Source organism: Larus michahellis, chromosome 3, assembly GCF_964199755.1.
Source record: "Larus michahellis chromosome 3, bLarMic1.1, whole genome shotgun sequence".
In the NCBI taxonomy this organism is placed as follows: Eukaryota; Metazoa; Chordata; class Aves; order Charadriiformes; family Laridae; genus Larus; species Larus michahellis.
Window position 1 is genome coordinate 30,711,538 of NC_133898.1, and position 24,821 is coordinate 30,736,358.

Consider the following 24,821-nt stretch of genomic DNA (forward strand, 5'->3'; position numbering starts at 1 on the left):
CACAAAGTTTGCGATCTGGTAGAACAGTCAGGTACCCTTCACTGCAGGAATTCCGCCCAGCCAGCTGTTCTGTACTCCTGTGGTAAATCATTTCTAACCAAGGGTGAAATTCACTCTTGGCTGGACATGTACTAAAGGACACCTTCTCAAAGGTTGGACATCCAATTCAATCTAAACTAGCCTGTACAAAATGCCTCTGAAGTCAGTGAAGAGTGACAATGCATCACATCCCATGCTAAAATAGATGTACGTGGGATGAACTGCCCTAAAGAGAGGCAGTTCTCACAATTTGGCAAGGTAGACTGGATAGTTAAAGTACTGGTTTACAGTTAAGTTAAATGACGGCTGTCCAGTTTTCAGACAGCTATTCAAAGTAAAATACACCTGACATACACCGTGCACTTTCCTCATTGATCTGGGCTCTCTTCCTTGAAAACCAGAGGAAGTGCAGGAAGCATTTCATACCTTTGTCACCCAATATACTTGTGTCCCCTCCCAGCTTACTGCATTTGTCCTTGCTTGCTAAGATAATTCAGCCTTATAAACAAAAGCACTGCACAGAGCTGGTCCCAAGAGATGGCCCTTCCAAAAAGAACCCCCCTTGTTGGAGCCTCTCATTTTAAAGTGAAGTATTAATTAATTACTCTGAATGCAGGATTAAAACCAGTTTGTTATATAGAAGACATTTCTCCTGCTTTCTTATTAGAATGACATTGTCTCTTATGAGAAAAGTCTTACTAAAAAAAGTCAAAGCAAACACTTGTTGCAGGAACATTTTTCCTGGTAAATAACTTATGGGGCCAAGTTAAGTTTTAGAAACAAGCACTAAGGCTGGTCCGAACAGTTTGAGAACAAATTTAAGAACAAATACTCATACATGTAAGACACACACCTCTGCTCTTGCAATTCTGGCAATAGCGATTTTAATGATGTACAGAAATTAATTTTGAATCCAGGTAAATTTAATTTATTTTTCACAAAAGGAAAGCAAATGCTAAAAAATACTGCTACCTGGCATGCTCAAAGAAAAACTTTCTTTGTCAGTGGTATGCGAGCTGTGGAAAGCACTGCCAAGATGTTGCAAAGCAGTCCAAGTATCAGTCAAGGCAGAATTCTGGGAAAAGAGAAGGGATAACTATGGCATGGCAAGGGGCATTGCAGCATCCAAAGCTTGCCACATGTGAGAAACAACCTCATCTAAATCTTGTTCCTAGAAGCAATCCACAAAGCTTTGGGAACAAAGGTAGCTCACTTGCGTGGTCCTCCTTGCATTGACTATGCTGTTCTGGGGTTTAACTGCTTTCATACTCATGTCCTCTCCACCCCTCTCTTAGACAGCTGTATAGATTTTTGATAATACTTAGTCTTTGCAAAAGAACACAGTAGATCCTCCTCAATAACCAAAGGGCAAAACTAGAAGTGCATTTTATACATCTTCAGCTTCAGTGAAACTTTCTTTTAAGAGTTACTCATCTTAAATTTGCATCACTGTCACACACATGCTAATGGAAAGCTGCTCTCCAAGCACTGTTTTTAGATATTATAAAATAGAACTCAAAATTCCTGACCACAAAATGCTATACACTGGGTGTTTAGGGTTTTAAAATACTGATATTCTGAGGTTCATTTACTTGCCAGACCTGAATATGCCATGCACAACACCTGAAGTTGCACCTAAACCTGGAGATCTGATTTCTGCTCTGAGATGCATTTTATTGCTTGAGTTTAACATATATGTTCTTGACCAATTTTGTTAGTGATCTACAAATACCAATTATATTTACAAACTGTGAAATGCCAAGTTACAAACCTGAACTGAAAAATTTCACCGGTGCTTTTTTTTTAAAAAACAGATAAGAGTGATGAGTGATGTCTAACCTTACTTCCAAACTTACTCTCACAGCTATTTTTTTCTACTGAAACTATTAGCCAAATAACTGGGAGGAAATAATTTAAGAGAAAATGAAACCCTTTTAAGAAAACAGAAAACAAATCTTTTATGTTTCAAAAGTAAAAACCAAACATAAGCAAGCAATTCACCCCATTTTCCCTGCTTAGTATTAACAAAAAGGTTCACTATATTTTATGCTAAAAATGTACTTTTCTTAGGGTTGTTTGAATGTTTTTTGATTGAGTTCAGAAGAGGAATTGTTAATTTTATGTACATAACTTACTTTTTAATAGTTTCATTATTTTGGGATGCTTAAGTAGGACCTTGGAACTCCAGAGCTGACCTCTAAACCATTGCAAGGAACAAGAGGAGACAACATTGCAAGAAGGAGCAACAGACAGTGGTGGTCTTTGTAGGAGAGTGCTTCTAGGCACAGAAGCCTATTAGTGCTTCCCTCATGATGAAGAAATATTCCTCTACAAGACCTTTATTTGACAATGTGGGGCTCTGGCAGCAATAAGAACCTGAGAAGAAAACTGGTCTCACTTACGTTGAACTCCGGCAAAAAACCAATTAAAGCTGGATTTGTCTCCCAAGTCAGCTCACAGCACAATGCTGCATACTGCTTATTTAGCAACATCACAGGCTGATCCTGTCACCCAAGTTCCCCTGTCCTCAAACTCTGTCCTCAATAGTCAGAAGGTCTCTACGCTGACAACAGATCCACTACAAACTACAAAAAAACCTTAACTGCTCAATTAGGCTGTATTATGCAGATCTCATTCACTAACCTTCCATAGAATCTATAGGGTTGGCTTTAGTATGCCTGTCCTTACTGATGCACCTGAAATGCAGAGCAGAAAAAAAAAGTCCAGCCTGGCTAACTTGTCACACATTTATTATTTGACCTTCAGTGATTTCACTGACAGAACAGCCGGATAATTCTCTTTCTAGATTTGATGGAAGAAAAGCAATGTTTCTTTGTAGTCACACAGCCTGCATAGTTATTTAGATTTTGTCAGACAGATTTTTGACAGTTTTGAACAGAACAGAAAAGAAGTTTCTCCCAGTTAGTGCACTGAGAAAAGAACCTGGCTTAGCCCACCCAAGGTAATATTTGGAAAGTTCTGTTACCTAAAAAGCACATAAAAATAAACTTGCCTTCAATAAAGATCCTGTTCCAGTAGATTTTTCCAACATGATTTCCTCCAAGAAATATTAGATTTGATAAAATCAACATTGAAGTGCTAACAGATGCTAGGACAGCATGAAGTCGACGACGAATTCTTGGCGAGAAGAAACTTTCCTAAGGGGCAAAACAAAAGGTGCAGATGAAGTTAAAAACCCCTACAGTTTTTCACGCAACGTTAGAAAAAGACATTGTAGTTATGACAAACAACTTTTATACAGAAGTTCAAATCCTTACGGAATAGATCCCAAAGCTTTTAAAATATCTAGCAGAACTCCCACTGATGCCATTTAAGTTTGAGTAAAACTTCACAATAAAAAGCGGTGTTGAATCACAGCTGAGGTTGGAAGGGACCTCTGGAGGTGACCTAGAAAGGTCAGCAAAGCAGGCTCAGCTACAGCAGGCTGCTCAAGACTGCGTCCACTAGGGTTTTGAATACCTCTGACGACAGAGACTGCAAAACCTCACTGGGCAACCTGTGCCGGTGTTTGACTACCCTCACAGTAAAAAAGATTTTCTTATGTTTAAATGGAATGTCTTGTATTTCAGCAAACTGACTGCCTTTTGTCCTGTCACTAAGTAGCGCTGAGAAGAGTCTGGCTTTGTCTTCTTCCCCTCTACAATTAGGTATTTATACACATGGACAATATTCCCCCTGAGCCTTGTCTTCTCTGTACTGAACAGTGCCAGCTCTCTCAGCCTCTCCTCTTATGGCAGATCCTCCAGTCCCTTTACCATCTTTGTGGCCCTTTGCTGGACTCACTCCAGCATGTCCATATCTGTCTTCTAGCGAGGAGCCCAAAACTGGACACAGTTCTATACATTCTATGTCTTAACTCTTTTCTTATTAAATGTACTCCTTGATGAATTTTTGCTGATGGAAACAAACAGTAACAACATGCTGGGATGGATAATACTATCCAATAGGTTCCCATATGGAGTAAAGCCACCTCAGTATAAAACAAACAGCATCAAACAACTTCAGAAGCCACTCATGCTTTGGTTCATTAATAAGACTTCACTGAAAGATTCTAGAGTAAGATCAGAACTGGTTATCACAATGAGTATTAATAAACAGATACTTCCATATTAAAAAAAAGATTTAAATACACATGCAATCCCCAAATTTTTTTTCAGTGCAAATATTACTGCTCCTGTTCGAGAAGTGTAAACATCTGTTATAAAGTTTTTGGTACTGCTGTTCTAATGATACAAATAAAGTAGGTCTCTCTCCATCATATACTAGTTTATATTTTTCTGAATCTATATTTTGCATTATCACCTGAGGTGTGAGTGCAGCACGTAGACTGCAAGAAGATGGTTAAAGAAGGATGAGAAAGGTTTTGCTTCCTCCAACGTTCAGCTGTTAGAACAAATTTTAAAGAGCATTATAGCACATCACAAGGAACCATTGTCTCATTACTGCATAAGAAAAATATCTTGTTCATCATGGCCCCAGGCTGAAAGCCTCTTTACATAGTGCCTGAAGCTGCAAAAGACTGAATGCTTTGTATGAAGTGATGAGCATTTGCCAGGGCTTGGGAGCTAAGGAAAATATCTGGAGCTGCTCAGCCTTCACATCATAAACGTTGATGTTGCAGAAAACAAAGTCTTGTGACTGCAGCATCAAAAAATAAAGAGCAGTAATTAATCTTTAATATCTGCAACCAGACTGGAATTCATGCTCAGATACCTGAAACAACATAAACGCATGCTCAAAGCAGACCTAAAAATACATTCCTAGACAATTAAATTGCTAGTTTTGTAAGCATCAAAACAAGTGTTTCAACTACTAGATTATAAAGTGACAAGTCTTCAAATGTATCACAGCTACAAGCATAAAAACACAATTTTAACACATGACTGCAAAGTATATCCCTGGTAAATTGAATGTTAGCCCCAGTCAGAGCTATATCTAGTGTATGAGTCAGTCTGAGTCAGCACAAAAATGGGGCTAGATAAGCTGTATAAGGCTGCATGCGCAATACAGCAATAGTCAACCTTCCATACAACACTATGAAAAACATTCACGTAGGAGAACAGAGACTGAGATTTTTCTCTGAAAACTCTGGATGAAAATTAGGGCATCATAGGAGAAGGGTAGGGAATATAAGATAATTATATAAATATTCACAGGCACCAACGGTTACTTACTGAAACAACTCTTTCCCTTTCTAGTACTTTGCATCTCCAAAGCTGCCCAAGGACTTCCAAAACATTCTCCTTCAGTTCACACTTCTTACACCATGCTGATTAATTCTGATTGAGCTGTAGCTTATCTATACAGCATGGTCTATCATCAGATGTACCTTACACTCTCCCTTTGTCTATCAAACTTATTCATCAATTGTAGAGAGAAATGGTTTTAATTAGGAAAGGGGGAAAAAAAGAATCTTCTGGTAAATCTGTAGAACAGTTAGAGACGGACAACCCATCAGACAGCTGGTGTTGGACTGCATTGTCCACCAAAGCACTGAGCAGACCTGGTAAGTTTGTGAGGTCTGCCTGTTTTACAACCGAAAGCAGTCCAACTAAGACAAACAATATGAATAGCTAAAAAAGCTCTGCCACTTTCTTAAAAAACAATGAATATAGTTACTAAAAAATAAATAAAACTGTCACATATAATGCATCACCCTCTACAAAAGCGCTATATGTTAAACAATACAAGTTAACTGTAGTGCAGACCATAAAAGCCTTTGGTCATTTATAAGGTATAAAGGAGTAGTTTAAGACAGAAACAGTTTAGACAAACACTGAACTCTTTCTGGGTTTTGCTATAGCTAATTTCCATTAACTTTGCTAGGCATTGATCCAAAAAGCAGTACACATTTTCCTGAGAGTCTTCAATGTCAATGCAGCTTTTACCCAGCTGCAATGAAGGTAAAAAAAGAAAACCTTCTTTAAACATCTCATGTCATCTAGAAAAAGCTAACCATGAAAGTACCTGAGCAGCTATTGTGCTCAAATTAATATGCTGGAAGCATTAATTTATCCATGAAAAAGGAATGAGGCTGGTCTAGATAATCCATAATAACATTTGTGATTTAAATATCTACCAGCATGTGAATTTTTCTGAATATACAGCAAGTTGTTTTCATCAGCAGACAAAATTAAAAAAACCCTCCACACCCACAACTCTTCATTATGCTATTTAACACTTTTAACAACATGTTCCATTGCAACAATACAAGCAGCTGCAATGGATTTGTGGTGTTTCTGTGGATTTTATTGCTGTCTCTTTCTCTCTCCTCTTTTCTTGTTGCAAATATGGCCAGAAGACAGAGTGGCAAAAGAGCACGTAGTGTTAAAATGACAACGAAGCCGTGGCTGTCTGGCTGAACCCCTTATATTTGCATCCTTCCTTGATGCTTGTAATCTTGCATCAATACTTTATCATACTTTACTTTTACTAATCACCCCATCTCCTCACACACTGTGAAATGAATGGGCTGTAGCATTTAAACTACACAAAAAAAAGAGACATATTGTCAAGATACCCAGTCCAAAGGCATGCGGCATGACATAGGAGATGACTTTAAAAGGCTGGCTCAGGCCACCTTTCCTGGAACTGAATTGAGTTTGGGTTACTATCCCAATTCAATTCCTACTGTAAATGAAAATCAGCCTCAGACATTTTTGCCAGATGCTGGGAAAAACCTCTCCCTGCACATTGTTGGGTCTAGCAAAATTGTCTACCATCAGATCTCTCTCAACTGGGCCTTCACAGTCATCTTACAAAAACAAATGATACTATCATGTAGTGCAATACCTTGAAAAGTGAAAATCTATATGTTTTTGAGAGGGGTGGAAGAAGACAGGCATGAAAAGAATCATAGAATACCAGGCTGGAATGGACCTCAAGGATCATATGGTCCAACCTTTCTTGGCAAAAGCATGGTCTAAACAAGATAGGCCCAGCACCCCGTCCAGCCAAATCTTAAAAGCGTCCAGTTCTGGGGAACCCACCACTTCCCTGGGGAGATTATTCCAGTGGTTGATTGTTCTTATTGTGAAAAATTTTCCTTTTGTGTCCAATCGAATTTCTCCAGGGGTAACTTGTACCCATTAGCTCTTGTCTTTTCCATGTGACTCCTTGTAAAAAGGGAGTCTCCGTCTTCTTTGTAGAGACCCTTTAAATACTGGAACATAGTGATAAGGCGTTCTCAAGGCTGAACAAACCCAATTCTTTCAGCCTATCCTTATAGGGCAGGCTTCCCAGTCCTTTGATCATTGTGGCCCTTCTCTAGACCCTCTCCATCCTGTCCACATCTTCTTTGTATAGTGGGGACCAACACTGTACACGGTATTCCAGATGTGGCCTGACAAGGGCTGAGTATAGTGGGATAATGACTTCTTTATCTCTGCTGGTGATGCCCCTGTTGATGCAGCCCAGCATTGTGCTGGCTTTCTTTGCCGCAGCAGCACACTGTTCACCCATACTGAGCTTGTTGTCCACCAGGACCCCCAGGTCCCTTTCCACGGAGCTGTTCCCCAGCCAGGTAGATCCCAGTCTGTGCTGCACTCCTGGATTACGTTTTCCCAGGTGCAAGACCTTACACTTGTCCTTGTTGAACTTGATAAGGTTCTTGTTAGCCCACTCTTCCGACCTACCCAGGTCTTCCTGCAGGGTGGCTCTCCCTTCCAAAGTGTCCACTACCCCACTCAGCAAACTTCATCAGGGTACACTTGATCCCATCATCCAGATCACTTATGAAGATATTAAACAGCATTGAGCCCAGTATCGATCCCTGGGGACCCCACTTGTGACAGCTTGCCAGTTTGAAAAGCAGCAATTTAGCACCACCCTCTGGGTGTGGCCTGTCAGCCAGTTCCCCACCCACCGCACAGACCGCTTGTCTAGATTGTAACGCATCAGTTTCTCTAGGAGGTGGCTGTGGGGAATGGTATCAAAAGCCTTGATGAAATCCAGGTAGACAACGTCCATTGTTCACCCCGCATCAACAGAGCAAGTTACTTTGTCATAGAGGGCAATCAGGTTTGTCAAGTGTTATTTGCCCTTGGTGAGTGCGTGCTGGCTTTTCCCAATCACGTGCTTCATTTGACTTGTGATAGCCGCCAGGAGGATTCATTCCATAACTTTCCCAGGGACTGAAGTATGACTGATGGGCCTGTAATTTCCTGGATCTTTCTTTAAGCCCTTCTTGTTGATGGGGGTGACATTAGCCTTCTTCCAGACTTCTGGGACATCCCCCAATCTCCACAACTTCTCAGAGATTATGGACAGCAGCCTCGCAACCATGTCAGCCAGCTCTCTTAACACCCTCAGGTGGATAATGTCAGGGCCCATCGATTTGTCGGTGTCAAGATTCTGTAATAGTTCGCATACCAACTCCTCCTTCACTGACAGTGGGTCTGTGTTTGCATCAACCTGGATTTTTGTTCCCAAGGCCTGGAGGCCAACAGTGCTGGTAAAGACAAATGTGAAGAAAGTGTAGAGAGTTTATGCCTTTTCAGTGTTGTTGGTGAGTAATTCACCTCACCTGTTTAACAGCAGGACAATATTTTCCTTCTGTTTCTGCTTGTTGTTTACATACCTGAAGAACCCTTTCTTGTAGTTTTTTGACATCTCTGGCCAATTTCAATTCGAGCTGAACTTTTGCTTTTCTAACTGCATCTCTGCGTGTCCTGGCAATGTCCCTGTAGTTCTCAATGGGCATTCATCTGCTTTTCCATCTCTGGTATGCTTCTCTTCATTTTGAGCAGACTCGGAAGCTTGCAGTTAAGCCAAGGGGGTCTCTTGCTCTGCCTACTTCCCTTACCTTTAAAGGGGATGAACTGTTTTTGTGCTTCCAGTAGAGCGTTCTTGAAAAACTCCCAGCACCCACTAGCTCCTTTATCATCCATGGAAGCTTCCCACGAAATCCTTCCCAACTGAGCTCTGAGCAAGCTGAAGTTCGCTCTTCTAAAATCTAAAAACTTTGTCTTAGTATTAACCTTCAGTGTGCTCAGCAGGATCCCAAACTCCACAATATTGTTATCACTGCAGACAAGGCTATCACTAACCGAGATATTACAAAGCAAATTTTCTTGGTTTGTGAGTAGCACGTCCAGCAGTGCCTCATTCCTGTTTGGCACATCTAACATTTGTATGAGGAAGCAGTCCTCTACGCATTCTATGAACTTGATAGATGACATGTGAGCTGCTGTATTTTCTTCCAACAAATGTCTGGGTAGTTGAAGACACCCACAAAAAACAGGTTCTGGTGACTCAAAGCTTGCTTAAGTTACTCAAATATTGCTTCCTTGGCCTTATCATCTTGGTTTGAAGGTCAGTAGCAGACACCTACTGTAAGGTCCCACTTGGAGACAACCCCTCTGATCTTGACCCAGAGGCATTCGATACAGCTTCCACAATCGTCGTAGTTGACTTCTATACATTCAAGGTTCTCCTTAACATAGAGAGTGACTCCGCCTCATCTTCCCTGCCTGTCTCTATGTAACAGCCTATAGCCTTCCATCACGATCCTCCAGTCATGGAGGATTTACACAGTCCAAACATTCCCATTCCTAAATCCATTTCCAGTTACACAAGCATGTCATACTTAGCCTCCAAGTGAAACAAGTCAGAAATAGAAAGCTTGTATAATGGTTGTTTCTTGAGAAAGATAGATTATGAAGGAGAAGAATAGATCATTTAGGTTAGAATTAAGAGTCAAGTTAAAGGACATGGAATTTTGAAGTCAGAGAGGATGTGAAAGAAAATACTCATTTCATTTGCTTTGCAAGGTACTTACACCACTGTGAGTGCGAAACAAAGAAACATGGCAGAAGAAGTGGCTTCAGACAGCAGAGCATCATTTAAAAGAACTTCTCTCTAAGGTGAGTTAGACCTAATCAACAATAAATTTGCATTTTCACTGATTTACAGGACTTTGTACAACAACATTACTAAATGGCATGGAGAGATAAAATTGAGGGTCCAGGAGTGTTTTTCCTAAATGCATTACATCTTCCAGATAGCCAGCAACAGAGAAAATACTTTAGAGAATATTGACCAGAATAAGTCATCCACCCAAGACTGAATGCTGTACAGCAGCCAAAACTAGGCAGCCCTATACAAAATATCATGCTGAATTCTTCTTCTACACAAATATATTCCCCGGTATTTTATCAGGGACCCAATCCTACATCTTTCTACAGCAACCATTCTTAAACTTTTTCTCAAAACAGTGGTGGCCTCATGGTGACTTGGCATGTCCCAAATGCTCATTATTCAGAGAGCTCCTGAATCCACTCGCAGTAGCTTGTTCTGGGAGCAGGTCACATGCATCATGCTCAGGAACTGGGGTACATGTCTTTCACCACACTACAAACCTAGCCTCATGACAGGGCAACATGTGGCAAAAAGCCTCCCCTGACAGACATTAGCTGGTAACTTTTTGGCACGTGCTCATGAGATGGACATTATCTATGTGTGCTGCATTCGCAACACATATCATTTATATAGCCATTCTGGGACAGATTAAAGAAAACTTCTACATGAAGTCAGTGATGTTATCAAGCTTGCTTATACTAAAAATACTTTAATAAGTCCCATGTAAGGAAATTAAATTTGCTGCAATTTAAACAAGAGTCCATCTGCATGGAGTAAAAAAGAGATTCACAACATTTATTTCTTTTTTGAAATACCCTTCCAGAGAATTGATAATGCAAGCACATGGCAAAATAAGAGCGTATGGTAAAATTGGAGAAGCAGTTGAATATTTCTTATGGGAACATATGCACTGTGGAATAAGACTGTCAAATACTATGGCCAGAGTGACATGAAACATGTACTTGGTACTACAAACTGCAACACTACAGATTACATTATTCTATTTTCATCTGCCTTTCATTTTTAAGGGGTCAAAAATGTACAATTTTTAGAAGAGTTGCCTTTTTCAACGTATAATATTTAATTACTATCTGTTCTACAGATTTCATCCTCACCCACTTAGACCTATCAGCCAACTTATTCATAATAATTTTAAAATAAGATACACAAACTGACCTATTTGTTGTGTTGACAAAATCAAGCAAATTAACTACCACGAATATAACACCTACTCCTGCATTATCTTTGACTGCCTCTCCTAGTGTATGAGACGGGATTAAGTGTGCTTCCTTCGGTTATTAAAGCTCCATGCTTTCATTTTCTTGCAGGGTTTTACTAGAGAAACAATGCTTAAAAGCTAATGCAATGTTGACTCATCTTCATGTCACAAAAACTGAAAGAAATAATTCTTTGCAATGGTCTGTTACATAGGGTTTACAAGGATTTTTGGGGGGGAGGGGACTGACGGATAAAATGTTTGTGGGTAAAGTTGCTGTAGTACAGGAGGGGCACAGGTGGTGCCATTATGCATATCAGGAAAATGCTTGGAAAAAACCTCAAATCGCTTGCTGTGGTTCCTTTTACCAGCGCAATTTAAGGATCTGAACTTCGGTTTTCATCCATATTGCATCACAACTGAAGAGTAAGGCCCGAAATTGTTTACTTCTCTACAGAAGCAACAGAGACCACCCAGTCAACCTTAAACGCGCTTCTAAGTGCTTTCTTTTAGAAAACGTTCTTAGATAAATGACCGGCCAAGTCTTCAATGTCTATCCCTGAACCCCAGTAATCACTCCATTACCACAAGAGTGAACACCTCAATGCTTCCCTTGAATCTGGGTCATCCGCAATGCAGCCATTTGCCAAAAATAACGGGCCAGCATAAAAACAAGAGCACGGGTGAAAAGCTGAAAGAGAGCGAGGAGCAGATGGGATGGTGGGAAGGGAAGGGACACATCCTGACTAACAGTTACTGGCTATTTTATCTGTCTGCAGTTAGGCGCACTGAAAATGGAGGGCAGGGTGTGACAGAGCAGCTGGGGGAGCAGATGGAATGGAGGAAAGGCTGAAAATTGTGACAAAGCTCTGCTAAACAGAATGTCAATTTATTTAATTTTTAAAGTGAGCAGTAGAAATGAAGACGGGCTGGGTCCAAGCTGTGGGGCAACTTCTAAAAACGTTCATTAATACACATTGTCAATGGGTGATAGTGACAAAAGTGTGTTTGGGAGACTGCAGAAATGAAGGGTGGGACTACATGTGTTCATTGACGTTGGTAGAAGTTAAGCTTGAAGAGCAGCAGGAGCAAGGGAGAGGCAGCCGATGAGAGGCTGACATGTCAATATGAAACCTACTCCTGCACTCTGAAGCAGAGGGACAGATGTTGAATAGGAAAAGAGCAGAGACTGTACCACAGAACAGAAGCACAACAAAAATAAAGAATTCTGATTGAACACACATGCAAAATATCCATTTATAAAATAATCCAAAAGAAATCGTGGAATCCCCAGAGCTATAACAGTAACAAGATAAGGAACAGGTCTGCAAACGGAAAGTGAATGAGATGTGCTACCAGATCTCATGCATCAACAACTGCCACACCAAATGGAAGAATAAATTTAATTTCCCAACAACATATACTGTACCCTTCAGCAATCAATGGCAGTCATTTCTGTCTGCTCCATTCTTTATCTAGCCCTAACCCAGAACCAGCCCCCTTTACTCAGCTTTATTTTTCTGGCATTATATTTTGCTTGCAGTTCCCTCCCTTCTCCCCAAGTTGAACTGTGGCCTGAGGTCAGCTCCTGTTTCTTTTCAAGGTATATACTTTCCTTCCAAAGCAAAGGTAAAAATTAGCTCCTGGGAAGTTCACACATGAAGGCGGGAACTGACAACATTTTTCCAAGAGAAGGATGATGCAAATGACATGTAATTCCCTACATCACTCCTATAAAAAGAGGACCACACAATTAAAAGCAAGCAGCTGTCAGTTAAGATCTATTTTCACAAATAGAACTTGTTTCTGAATTTAGGAATAAATGCTATATATAGTATTTGAGAAGATACTCATCTTCTCTATTGATGTCTTACTAAACATTCCCTCCACAAAACGCTGTCTTGCACTAGCACCAGTTCATTTTTAGATTTTCCAAAAGATCTACATTTATAGCATCTCTCAGCAAACAGCCAACCCTGCCTTCTGTTTGAAGTAAGCCTCCTACCAGCTCCTATGTATGCACTACACTTAGAGATGCATGTGTGAAAGTTTGACATACACAGAAGTAAATTTCTATACTTGCTCTTACACTTACTCTTCGCCCTCAAAGAACCTGCCCAAACATATTTTTTTTAAAAAAGTGGCAGCTTGTGAAAAGTGCAAAATGAACAGCATTGAAATGTACCATCCTCTTTTCGGTTCAATGTTTAAAGCAGGGAATTTAACCAAGTAATGGCAGTGTATATACTCCTATAAATGCGTCTCAGCCCTCAGCAAGGACAGGTCCAGAGAGACACGGACTCTCCTTTGTGTCCAGGTCCTTGACATCCTTAATTTTTGCTCTTCTGGTTCCCATTCTGCCCATTCCAGTTCTCTCAGTTCCCTCATCCACATTTTAACTTTTTTACCTTTTAAATTGTAATCCAATTGGGAAAGGATCTAACTTCACCCATCATTAGTGCTGCATTTTGGTCCTGCCCTTATGGCCCTCCCACATTGCCACTGTGCACCTGTTAACAAATAAATAATACACAGTAATAATCCCCATGGAGACATCTGATAAACACTCTCAGCAAATACAGACCTCACTTTCCCTGTTGCAAGTTTCTGTAGCTCAAGGCACAGCAGAAAGATGAGCGCGACGGTACTTTAACTTGTATTCCTGTAACTGCTGACATCAATTGTCTGGACTAATTTTTGAGGTGAACAAAGAGGGAGGCTGTATTCACGTAACAGTAACAAAGAAGCACGGAACCAGCACCACCCTGCCTTGTTTACACCCCGTATCATTATTTACATGCTTTTCAAACTGTATTATGTCCTGAGGACCAGAAAACTGCCTGATATCTCCAAAACAGAAGGGGAAGTAAATAATGCTGGTAGGTGGGAGAAACATTTTTTTGTTATGACAACTGAGCAAGGGGCTTCCCAGCTGGCATTGCAGTCTGAAGCAGAGCAGCAATCATCTGGTTAAAGACAGATGGAAAATCACAATAGTTCCTCCACTGCTGACATCAAAAATATTTCTTGCACAGATTTGACAAAAAAAGGATGCTTGTACACAAAATGTAGGAAATGACAGAATGTTATCTCTGAAATCTTACTGCAGCCACTTTTGTCATTCACCATATAAAAGCCTGTATCATATTGCATATGCCTGTCCCTCACACAAAACAACACCTACTGGATTTTTCAGTCTTTGTTACCGAGTCTGAGGCAAGAAGTTCCCCCAGTAAAGAAAACCAGAGTCAGAGTGCAAGTGTGTGCACGTTTTTAGAAGGGTTCTCAAAATGTTCTGGAATCCACTTCCATGAAGACAAATGAACCCTTACAAGAAGAGGGTGGAGAAGAGAGGGGAAAAAAATAAAATCAACCAAAAGCAGAAAAAAGGCAAGAATTACTTGACTCAGAATTGTTGGCGAAGCTAAAAGTCAGTGGAAAAAACCTAGGATGCATCAGCCAGCCCATATTCACCTTTCACGGTCATTTAGCAGCTCAGTACAAAAGAGCACCTCGATTCTAGGTACCAAACACAAAGACCAGTTGTCACAAGTCTGCCCCGGCTAACATCCACATCTAGAGAAAGGAGTTTCCATTGATTTTGAGTCAGAGTACACCTACTTTGGGTAGTAGAGACTTCTGGTTAGAACAATGATATGGCTGAACTCAAGGTTAGGGCAGGGGGTGTGGTGCACCACTGGTCTGGGTTTTGACATTGTGAGTGATACCTATATTTCAAAACCCAACGCTGCACTGAAGAGTACGAATCTGATCAAGGGACTTTGTTCAACTACCCCACCTTATATTCTTACAGATTCTCAGAGAATGAAGAGACAAGCCCAAAAGAAGTCTACAGGAAGCACATAAAAAGTTTATGAAGAAAGTATCATTGGGAATGCTTGCCACATAACTGAATCACCATGTTGCAATAAAAGCATGTATGAATTACACAAAACCGTTGTTAAAAAAGGAAAGGCCAGACAGGCTCGACATTAGTAAACCAGTGATATAAATACTCTTTCCACCAAATGAAGCAAAATAAAAATCAAAGCCTAATGTGTGCTGAAGAACAGCTGAGAAGGGTCTTTATTTATTACAGAGATCTTATTAAACCTCTAATCTTGCAAGGTGGTCAACGAACATACTTCCCTTGAATAAGTTCCTAGTGTTTGGTCAGATCTTGCCTCAGTCAGCTACAGAAGGAAGCTTCACAGTTATCTCATGGTAGTTTAAAATGAGTTATAATTGCAAAAAGGAATTTTGTCATTAAAGGAGATAGTTATATGTTTGCTCAATGTATACAGGACATGGTTGTGAAATTCACGGGAATCTTTATCTCAGCTAGGCTGAATTTGGGGCCTAACATAGGGCTGAGTAATTACTACAGCAGAACCCAATTGGTTTCTTTGTCCCGCTGACTTTGAATACAGAGGCTCAGCCTACTACCCTGTACTGCCTATGTACATTTGCAAGGGGGAGATTCCAAGTAGTCGAGCTCCTCCTCTTCCTCTTCCTTTCCTTGGCTTTTGGCTCTTACATTGTACTGCTTTGGGTGCTTTTCACATTCCTCTCCATGAGACAAATCATCTAGCAATAAAATAACCAGAGGAAGTAAAGCTTTCTGCCAGGATAAAACACCAGGTCAGCTCAGCAAAGATTCCTGCACGCAGGAAGGCGTGCAGAGGAGGAAGTGGTGAGACTGCAAGGAAGGGAGGAAAGGGAAATCAAACCTTTCCCTCTTCAATAGCAGAGCGCAGTTAGATCAGCTTAATTCCCTGTTGAACCACAGCCCAGAGGTCAGGCCCATCAGTCAGTAACTTTCCATCCTCCACACCAGCCGTCTGCAGGATCATTGCATAATGCATAACTTATTATGAATAACTGTAGAAATTTTAATGTACCTAGCAGAAGAAACAGGGCAAACCAAATCAAACAGAGAAAAAAAAGGGACAAAACCCCCTTACCACACCCAGCTTTTTGAAAGATATCTAAAATTCTGTTCTATGCAAAGCTGAGGATGCCAATTGTCATTGATCATGTCTCTGGTACCCAAAACAATAGTGATATTTTAACTACAGAGACAAATGTATGGAGTTCATTCTTCTGGGGGGAAAAATCTAGCACACTAACCAAATCTAATCTAACGCACTAATGAAAAACACGGATATCATACAAAATATTTCCCCTTTTGTAAAAGGGGGGTGGGAAGGCAATTACAGTGTATTGAAACGGACTTAATTAGTGCTCCTCATTACAGCCATAAATGAAAATGTTGAAATCCAAGTATTTTATGCTTTAAAAAAACAAAAACACTTGCAAGGATAGTACAAATTACTTTCAAATAACCACGCTTAAAATTAGTTGGATTCTCAAATTGAATTGTTTATGGTGTATTTCATTTTTTACTGAATAAAGATAGAAATAAGATCTTAAACTAGAAATTCATCATAGGATGATTTTTAGAAGAGAGATCTTTATGTCTCTATTTAAAAAATTCTTACTAGACTGACTGACATGTTTTCACTTTACGAAAGAACTAAGAAGATAAATGTTCCTGTTTCAATTGAGATTGAAACATTAATTTTAACAATCTACCAATTTTACCTCCTTTGCTACGTCTCTTCTTTTGGATAATTTCCAAATATTTCTTTTGTAAAAATCTATTGATGTAAAGATGTTGCCACCTATTCTAAGGCTTAAATCATTCTAAATCTATTCTTATACCAAGACCTAATTTCTTGTCTAGATCTATATCTTGTTTCCCTTAAGGAAAAAGGAGAAGGAAATAAATTTAAATCATTGGAAGAATGATAGCCATTAGCATTTTCTTTCAGAAGTCTGACGTTATTTATTAAAAAGTCAATACAAATTCTGTCATTGGTTTCAAACAAATTACTACTGGAATCTCTGTTCATCTGTAAGAAATAAATATAGAATCAGTGAAATAGAGCACTACTTTGCTTAGTACAGGTCTAAATATCTCCTGAAAAAGTAAAGAAAAAAAAACAACCACAAAAAAACCCCGAACTGATAAAAATATAATGAAACTTCTCCAGTTTAATACAAACTTCACAGATTTGCCCTAGCTTATGATGCATAGCCTTTACTGTTGTTTCATATACACCGTTTTAATGAAAAGACAGTATTACTTAATTGAGCTCTAATTTACTGATATCTAACAAGTAACCTCTAGGGGAAAAAAAAGATACTTAGATAACTTCTCACAACACAACTCACTGAAACATGAAAGTTCAGAGCAGTGTAAGCTGAACAATACATAAGAAGGAGTATCAGGAAATCAGGAAGCCAGGCACTGGTATGCAACCAGTACAAATGAAAATTTTCAGATCCAATTTTACAGGTCAGGAAGTTTACTGTTTTCAGTAAATAATGGTATATATGCTGATTTAACTTCTCATGAATAATTCCCATGCTTCTTTATTCATTCTAGTTCAATATGCCTGAGATGACATTTAAAACCTGTCAGACTGCTACAAAAGCGTTATTTACCCATATTGTGCTAGGTTTCAACTGCTGAGATTTAAACTACCATAAAACATGAATAAATATAGGGTCCAATTCTTTTTATATATATTTTTTGTCAGTACAGGTATTCAGTGAAGGACAAGACTCAAATGGGCTTTATTTAGATTTCTAAATGTTTCTTTCGCAAGAGAATTGAGACAATATAGTGGGGATAAAAGGGAAATAGTTTTGATATTTGTTTATTCTAATATTTGGTATTTGTCATTCTTTGTTATCAATTCAATTTTAAAAACAGAGCAGAATTAAAATTCTATTTATTCTTCAAGATTTTTTAAAATATATTTTATTAGTTAAACACCTCCTGCTCAACTAAATTATGTAACTCAACTTTAGCAACAATATATGAGGAGGCTTGGTAAATAGAATGGTTTTTAAAAAAAAAAAAGCAGCAGCATAAACCTGTGCTTTTTATTTTTTCAGAAACTCATCTGCTATTCTGGGGACAAAAATAAACTTTCCTTTTCAAAAATAGCCTTCAAGAGCCAACACAGCAAGTGAGTGAAGCACAAGAATGCAAAGGATTTCAGCTTGTCAACAGAAGAAATTTAAGTGAAAAACCCATCCCCCAGAACGAGGTTCTCAACGCCACGGTGACTAGGCTTGCAGCACACCTCTCGCTGAGCCAGGATTATGGGAATGCTTCCAAAAACCAGATTACAAGGGACAAAAAGGAAATTTATACAAGCCATTAGGGAATTTGCAGTTCATTTTAAATGTGGTACTTAGAGAATGTCGTGTCACTCCACCCCTTGATAAGGAAGGGTCAAAGTCCAACTACTCATCTGCTCCTCAGTCTCAGCGTTCAAGAAAATGGGAGCGTGTTAGAAAAGTGAGGAGAGCGCAATGAGGGGTAGTTTGCAAAGACTGTCGCTCATGTTGTTCTAGAGAAACCTTCAAGGTAGAAGGCAAAGCACGACTCAGCCACCACCAAATGCAGCAAGATCTGCCCAATGCACTAATTTAGATGCCAAAACTATTCATATTAAAAATGCTGGCTTCAGAAATATTTCAGGGAAAGATGTGCAAGTGTCTTCTAAGGAAGGTCTGCAGCCTTGTTTCCAAACAGACATGCAAAACAAGGGAGACATGGAAGACATTGGACAGGCCTTTAAAAACACTGGATGAAAACAAAGGGGAGGAATGGGGTAAAATGCAATTGGTTCATTGTCAGAGAGCCAGCATTACTGCCAGCATAGCTTAACTATAATTAGAACGATGTGTTAGAAATTAATCCAACACATATAGCCCCACTCTCATAATGCCACGTCCTTATAATTTCTATGGTATTTAGGCACTAATTTCTATGGTATTTAGGCACTTAATTCCTTAAGAGTTCTTTTAAAGTTTCTAATACAGTAACATCAAATACAAAAAGCCCCTACACTTATATTTCCTCATACAGCTGGATGTCTAAAAAACTATGTTGTCTTCCAGTCCAGAGAAAAATGTATGCAGCTGGTCAGATGGTGAAGCTCGGTTTCACCCCAGAGGGAGGATTAATGGATCTGATAAATTCATTCTCTACGAAGGAAAAAAGCTGCTTCTAGACTGTCACTGAATTTGCAGTGATGGACAGTTGGATGATATAAGGTAGCACGGGCTGTTACTGGCTACTAAATTACTTAGCTGTATCAGCTGCCACACATGGAATGCCACAACAGTGAAAACTGAAATGGGTGGAATGGAGAACAAGCATAATTACTTGAACATCAGGACTTCATCAGGCTGCAGAGCGAGCCACCACCACCACATTATATAGGAGCAGGAATTCTGCACACTTATCACTACTAAGGAAGCAAGACATAGGAATTATAGGGTTTCATAGTGAGCAAACCTGCAGACTAAAATCACAATCAAAATTAAAATAGGGCTTTTTGCATATGATTGCATGTCAAAGATAATTTCGTCCTTTGGAAATGACAGCATGTAGGTCAAAAGTATAAGTAAAGTGAAAATATCAGAGGTCTTCAAAGCAAAACAGTATTTTCTTTACTTGGCTCTTTAGTGGCATGAGATTTCCCAGTGTAAGCTTGTTCCCAGATGCAAGCAGCTGCTACACACGCATTTGTCCAGGAAACACATGGTTAGAAATATACACTCCTCATTTTAGTGAAGATGAATATTTTAAGGACATCCTGAGCGAAATCAGAATACAAATGTTAAAACTAGCTTCTGTTCATCCATATACAATGTGACAAGCAGTTGCTTACTCTAGGACTGCAGAGGCAGCTTTTAAGACCATGCATATTTCAGTTTTGCTTTGCTGATACTTTGCAAAATTCTGGTTATGTGGCTTATCTCAAATACTGGAGGGTGGGCAAGGGAATGCTCTTTTATCTGTTATCCATGACTTTCAATCTAGATTAAACCAAACTAGTAAGCAGGAAACTTCAGATGAGCATGGAGCCACGAAACAAGAACATGAAGTGAAGAGAGATTCAACTTACAATTAAATCTTGAATAAGTGAAATAGAAAGTATCCTCTTGACACCATTTTCCACAATTACTCCAAGCCAATTAAGCGCACCCCAGTACCACAGATAACTCTGTCCTCCATGCCAGTAGCTTACAAAGGCAAAAGTAAGGGCTGTGGAAAAGAGTGTTCCCAGCAGACTGGACTGAGATCCTCCCATCGGAACATAAATGTACCTGTAGGTGAAATGACAGATAAGCAACATTATTGGAGATTTCATAGAAATCTCAGAAAAACACCTACTACAGAACAAAACTGTTATTTTGTGACATAAAAAAAAAAATAAATTGAATAATTACCTGACATTCTCTATTTACAGAGCTTGCCCTAGTTTCTGCAAAGCTGTAGACCACTTCATGAAATATGTGCATATAACATTTGGCAAAGAGACAATTTTGTGGTCACGGGAACTCTGCTTTAGGCAAATGTATAGCATAAACAATATTCTCAAAACTGCAAAATGCTAATGTTCGGGTTTTTTAAATTGCAGTAGTTGTAAGACAGCTTACATACACAGAAATTACATGTCCTCTTCACGTGAATTTAAATAATAAGACCCTTTAAAAAATTTAAAACATTATATAAAGTCATATATATCATATATAGTCATAACCCACAGAATGTTTTCCACTTGTCAGAAATGTAGACACATGCAAACATGTTTTACTTTTAAAAGCTTGTTATTTCTTTCTTTTTACATCTTTCATTAAATATTATATGAGATTTCCTATCTGGTTCTCCTACCATACACTCAGGATCATGTCTGCCTAATGACCTTCAGAGCACATGTACCAAAAAAACCCCAAAACTTATACGAAGCACCCTGCATGCAATTATATTCTGTATTTAAACTGAATCCAGGAGTCAGAACCTTAGTCTTTAATTGATGCTTATAAGTGTCCAGAAAGCAGTGCTTGTTTGTAAAAATACCAGAAGCAATGGGATTCTGAAAGCTGGCACTCTTTTCTGGGTCACTCCACTTCCTCCTGCCTAGAGAGCTACATCCACTCCTGGCATTTTCCAAGTAAGGCCCAGCCACTGGCCAGCCTTTATCTGAAAAAGTCACATATTTCTGTCAACACTTCGAAGAAGCTCATCAGGTAACAGAGTCACCATCCAACTCATCGGTAGGGGCGAGGAGATGCGGTATATGAGAACTGCTGGTGACAGTTCTCCTCAGCTGTCATTCCTTCGGCATGACCCACTCTACTCATACTTGAGACTATTCCTACTTGCTAAGATAATTAGAGGAAATTTTTTGCAGTAAAATTTTTTATCTCTGGTTATTTGTTTTTATATTCAGAGATAATTAGTAGCTTAAAAAAATTAAAGGGGAAATTCACATAGTGCTTTATTCCTAATCTTAGGAAGTAAGAGAATACAGTAAAGGTGTAAAATAAAGCAATAAGAGTAATGAAAAGGTAAACACAGAAGTCATTAAAAATACAACTGTCAAACACACCAAATTCTCTCTAAGCATAACATCAATACAACTTTTTACTTCAACCTGCTACAGGGAACATCTGACTACATTTATAGTGATTTTCAGTATAAATGTGCTTTTTACTAAGAAAATAATTAGAAATTAAGATCAATAGTTTTTATTTATGTTGTGTTTTTCTTCTCTCTCCCCTTCCTATGTTTTTCTCGGGTCTAGTCTTTTCTCTTCACATATATAAAGAAACAGGGTGGCAATAATAGACACTTGCAATCGCAATCAATTAGTCTAACAGCAGAGAGGTACTCAGCAGTCTGTAACCAGGGGGATGCCCTGCAGGGCTCTGGCATGGAGGGTGAAGAAAGCAGAGCCACAGACCCCCTGCTTCGGACAAACTCCTTACACGCAAAGGACTACAGAAACAAAAGACCAACGCAGTCCATTCTCTCTTAGGACATACCTTCCCAACACCTTCCCTCTCCTTTTTAAAGGCTGACTGTTCTATTTTTTAGGCAGGGCCCGTGGTCATTAGTGGTTCCCCCGGCAAGCTGGCTGGAGGAGGGCTGGCAGCCCCGTTCCGCAGCAGAGAAACCCCAGCCCTGAGGAGCAGAACCTTGGTGCCCCTGCGAGCACAGCACCACCTCCTTTGGCAGAGCTTCACCCCAAGGAGCCTGACACAGGACACTGCCTGTCCCAGCAAAGCTTGCTCTCTGCCGTACGTTTACTGAAACACGGCATTTAAAAGTAACCCAGACGGCGTCGAAGAGATGCATCTCTGTGACGGAGACCTTACTCTAAGCCCTCAGGAAACCCTTCTGCTGACCTCATAGGGTCCTGGGTTAAATCTACGTCACAAAAGGTGGCTTTTAGTGCAGAAGTCGCTCCAGGTTTCCGAACAGGCCCTTTCCCTGCACCGAGACAGAGCTGTTGTGCAGGCACCAGCCATCTTGTCCTCACAGGCAGCCTCTGCTGGCACTGGCACGGCCAGGGACGGCCTGGCAGCACCAGCTTCTGCATTTGCAGTGGAAGCTCAGTTTAAGTTGGTCTGAATGTCTTTCAGATTACGGTGCAGAGAAAAATAGGCTATTTTCTGATTTTTGATGTCCAACAACAGCAGCTAGGTAATTGAGCAGCAATAACTCATAATTCTGATGAATCTTCAAGGTTAGTGAAGTTTCAGCTCCTTGTAAGGCCCACAGCAATTGTGCAACTGAAAATTCGCTTGCGCTAACTTTACGAAGACCTGTCTGAAGAGAGTCTGCTTCCTTGCCTGCAGAGAAATGCAAAGCAGAAAGTAATGCCTCTCTCCTTCCCTGCTAGCTGCCATAAGGAAATAGAACGGTGGCGGCTGCCATTTTTTGTCACAAGGGCACTAACCCCCCCCAGCCCCTGTGGTCTTGCCTTCCCTTGTCAGGGCATTCCCACTGGCAATTTTAAAGTAGGTATAAAGGGCTGATGGATGTTGAGTCATTTCTCTCAAGCAGCATGAAGAGCAGTATGTATGGTTCCTGTGCTTTTTATGCAGAAAAAATTGTGAAAAATCCATTATTACTTCACAGAAAACATCAGGAAAAAAAAATAATAATATCTTTGCTACCTCATCACCCACGCACATCATGTCCCTGCCATGTTCTTGTGCTCACGCTCTTACGTTGTCAGGCCTGCGTACCAGCAATAGGCAACGCAGCGTGCAGCCAGGGCCAGCCCCTGGCTCCCTGACAGCCACTTTGTGCTCTCTGATACAGCCAAAATTGTCTTGCGAATGAACGACCGCAAGAGCCCTTGTTGTTACAAAAATGCATTTTGCTTATTTTTGAGCATCATGGTAGTTTAGAATCTAATTTCTCAATACGTTCCCCATGTGTTTACACAGAAAATGCTCATTTGACTACAGAAAGCTACGTTTACAATAAAGTGTGAGGAAGAATAAGCCAGTGAATAGTATTAAGCAAGAAGACAGAAGAAACATGTTACTTCTGTATTATCATTTATGACACAACACATGCTTTGAAACTAAGGATTTGTTGTGGTTTAAACCCAGCCAACAGCTAAGCCCCACACAGCCCCTCACTCACTCCCCCCTGGCGGGATGGGGAAGAAAAGGAGTCTCTTACAGTACATTTGGAAAGTTTTTCTGTCCTCCTGTTCACTAACAAAATCCATGAGGAGGGAAGAAGGGAGAGAGAGAGAGATTAACGGGCAATGGCTACTACGATTTGATGTCTTTTATATATATATATATATATATCTGCATGCTTCCCAAATTTTTCCTCCTTACCAATACTAGCTTCCATCTGTCCTACAGTCCTTCTGTCCTGCAATTGGAAACTCAGGGTTTATACAAACAGAGAGGTTGCTGTAGAGCACGTTGATCTGCTGCGCCATATGCAGAATAGCATTACATAAATATCTCATTTTAAGCTTCCACGCAGTTTTTAAGACTATTTCCATCTCTAATCACAGAAAATCCACGGAGAAGCTCAAAACCCCCAGTTCAGAGACTACTAGCACATAAAAGTAATCATGGTTCCTCCTGGCAGAATAACACAACTCAAAAGAACACCCTCGTAGCAGAATTTCTTAACAGCTCATAAGCAGATTACACATTTACTGTAGATGTGCAAGGAAGGCAGATTTAGCTGAAAAACGTGGTGCCAACGTGCAATAACTTCATCTTAATTCACATACTCATAGAAAAAGAAAACTCAACAGTTATTTGGTGGTCAATGAGCCAAAGACAGACAAATGAAGGAAATCAATGAAGTATTTTACAAAAAGAAAAGGATGTTAAGGCAAGTAGATTTGAGGATAGTAATTGGTCATGTTCCTCCAGGTTATTTTAGAGGGATGGGTAATGCTGGTCCCACTTGAGATCCATAAAAATTACAGACAGGAAGATTAGTCCTGTGGAAGATGCTTAGTATCAAAAAATGCAGGCTAGGTGAGTATTTAAAAATAAAAGATCAACTTAGGGGATCAAAAGTCAATCCCTGCCAAAACTTCAAAGGTGAAATTTGAAGGTGAAAGAACCGAGAGGATTTCCAGGCAGGCTGTCAAAGAAGAACTCGTGAATGCCACAGGGCAGGCTTTGCCAACTATTCCTAGACTGGCTAGAACTCTCTAAATGACAACAAGGAAAGGCACTTCACCTTGTCAGAAGAAAAAGTTGTGCATATTAGATGGAGAGAAGAGAAGGGGGAAGAGAACTCCATGTAGATTAAATATCTCAA

General features: G+C 39.9%; 1 protein-coding gene across 4 annotated transcripts in view; it reads right to left on the reverse strand.

The window, feature by feature from the left end:
• Positions 1–24,821, reverse strand: part of HHAT (hedgehog acyltransferase) — a 159,179-nt gene that overhangs the window by 63,510 nt on the left and 70,848 nt on the right. For all 4 annotated transcript variants that reach the window (XM_074579517.1, XM_074579515.1, XM_074579514.1 and 1 more), the window contains 2 exons: positions 20,128–20,329; positions 3,053–3,197 (listed from right to left, as the gene is read on the reverse strand). In XM_074579517.1, coding sequence (XP_074435618.1) covers positions 3,053–3,197; positions 20,128–20,329 — 347 coding nt within the window. The remainder of the gene's footprint in view (positions 1–3,052; positions 3,198–20,127; positions 20,330–24,821) is intronic.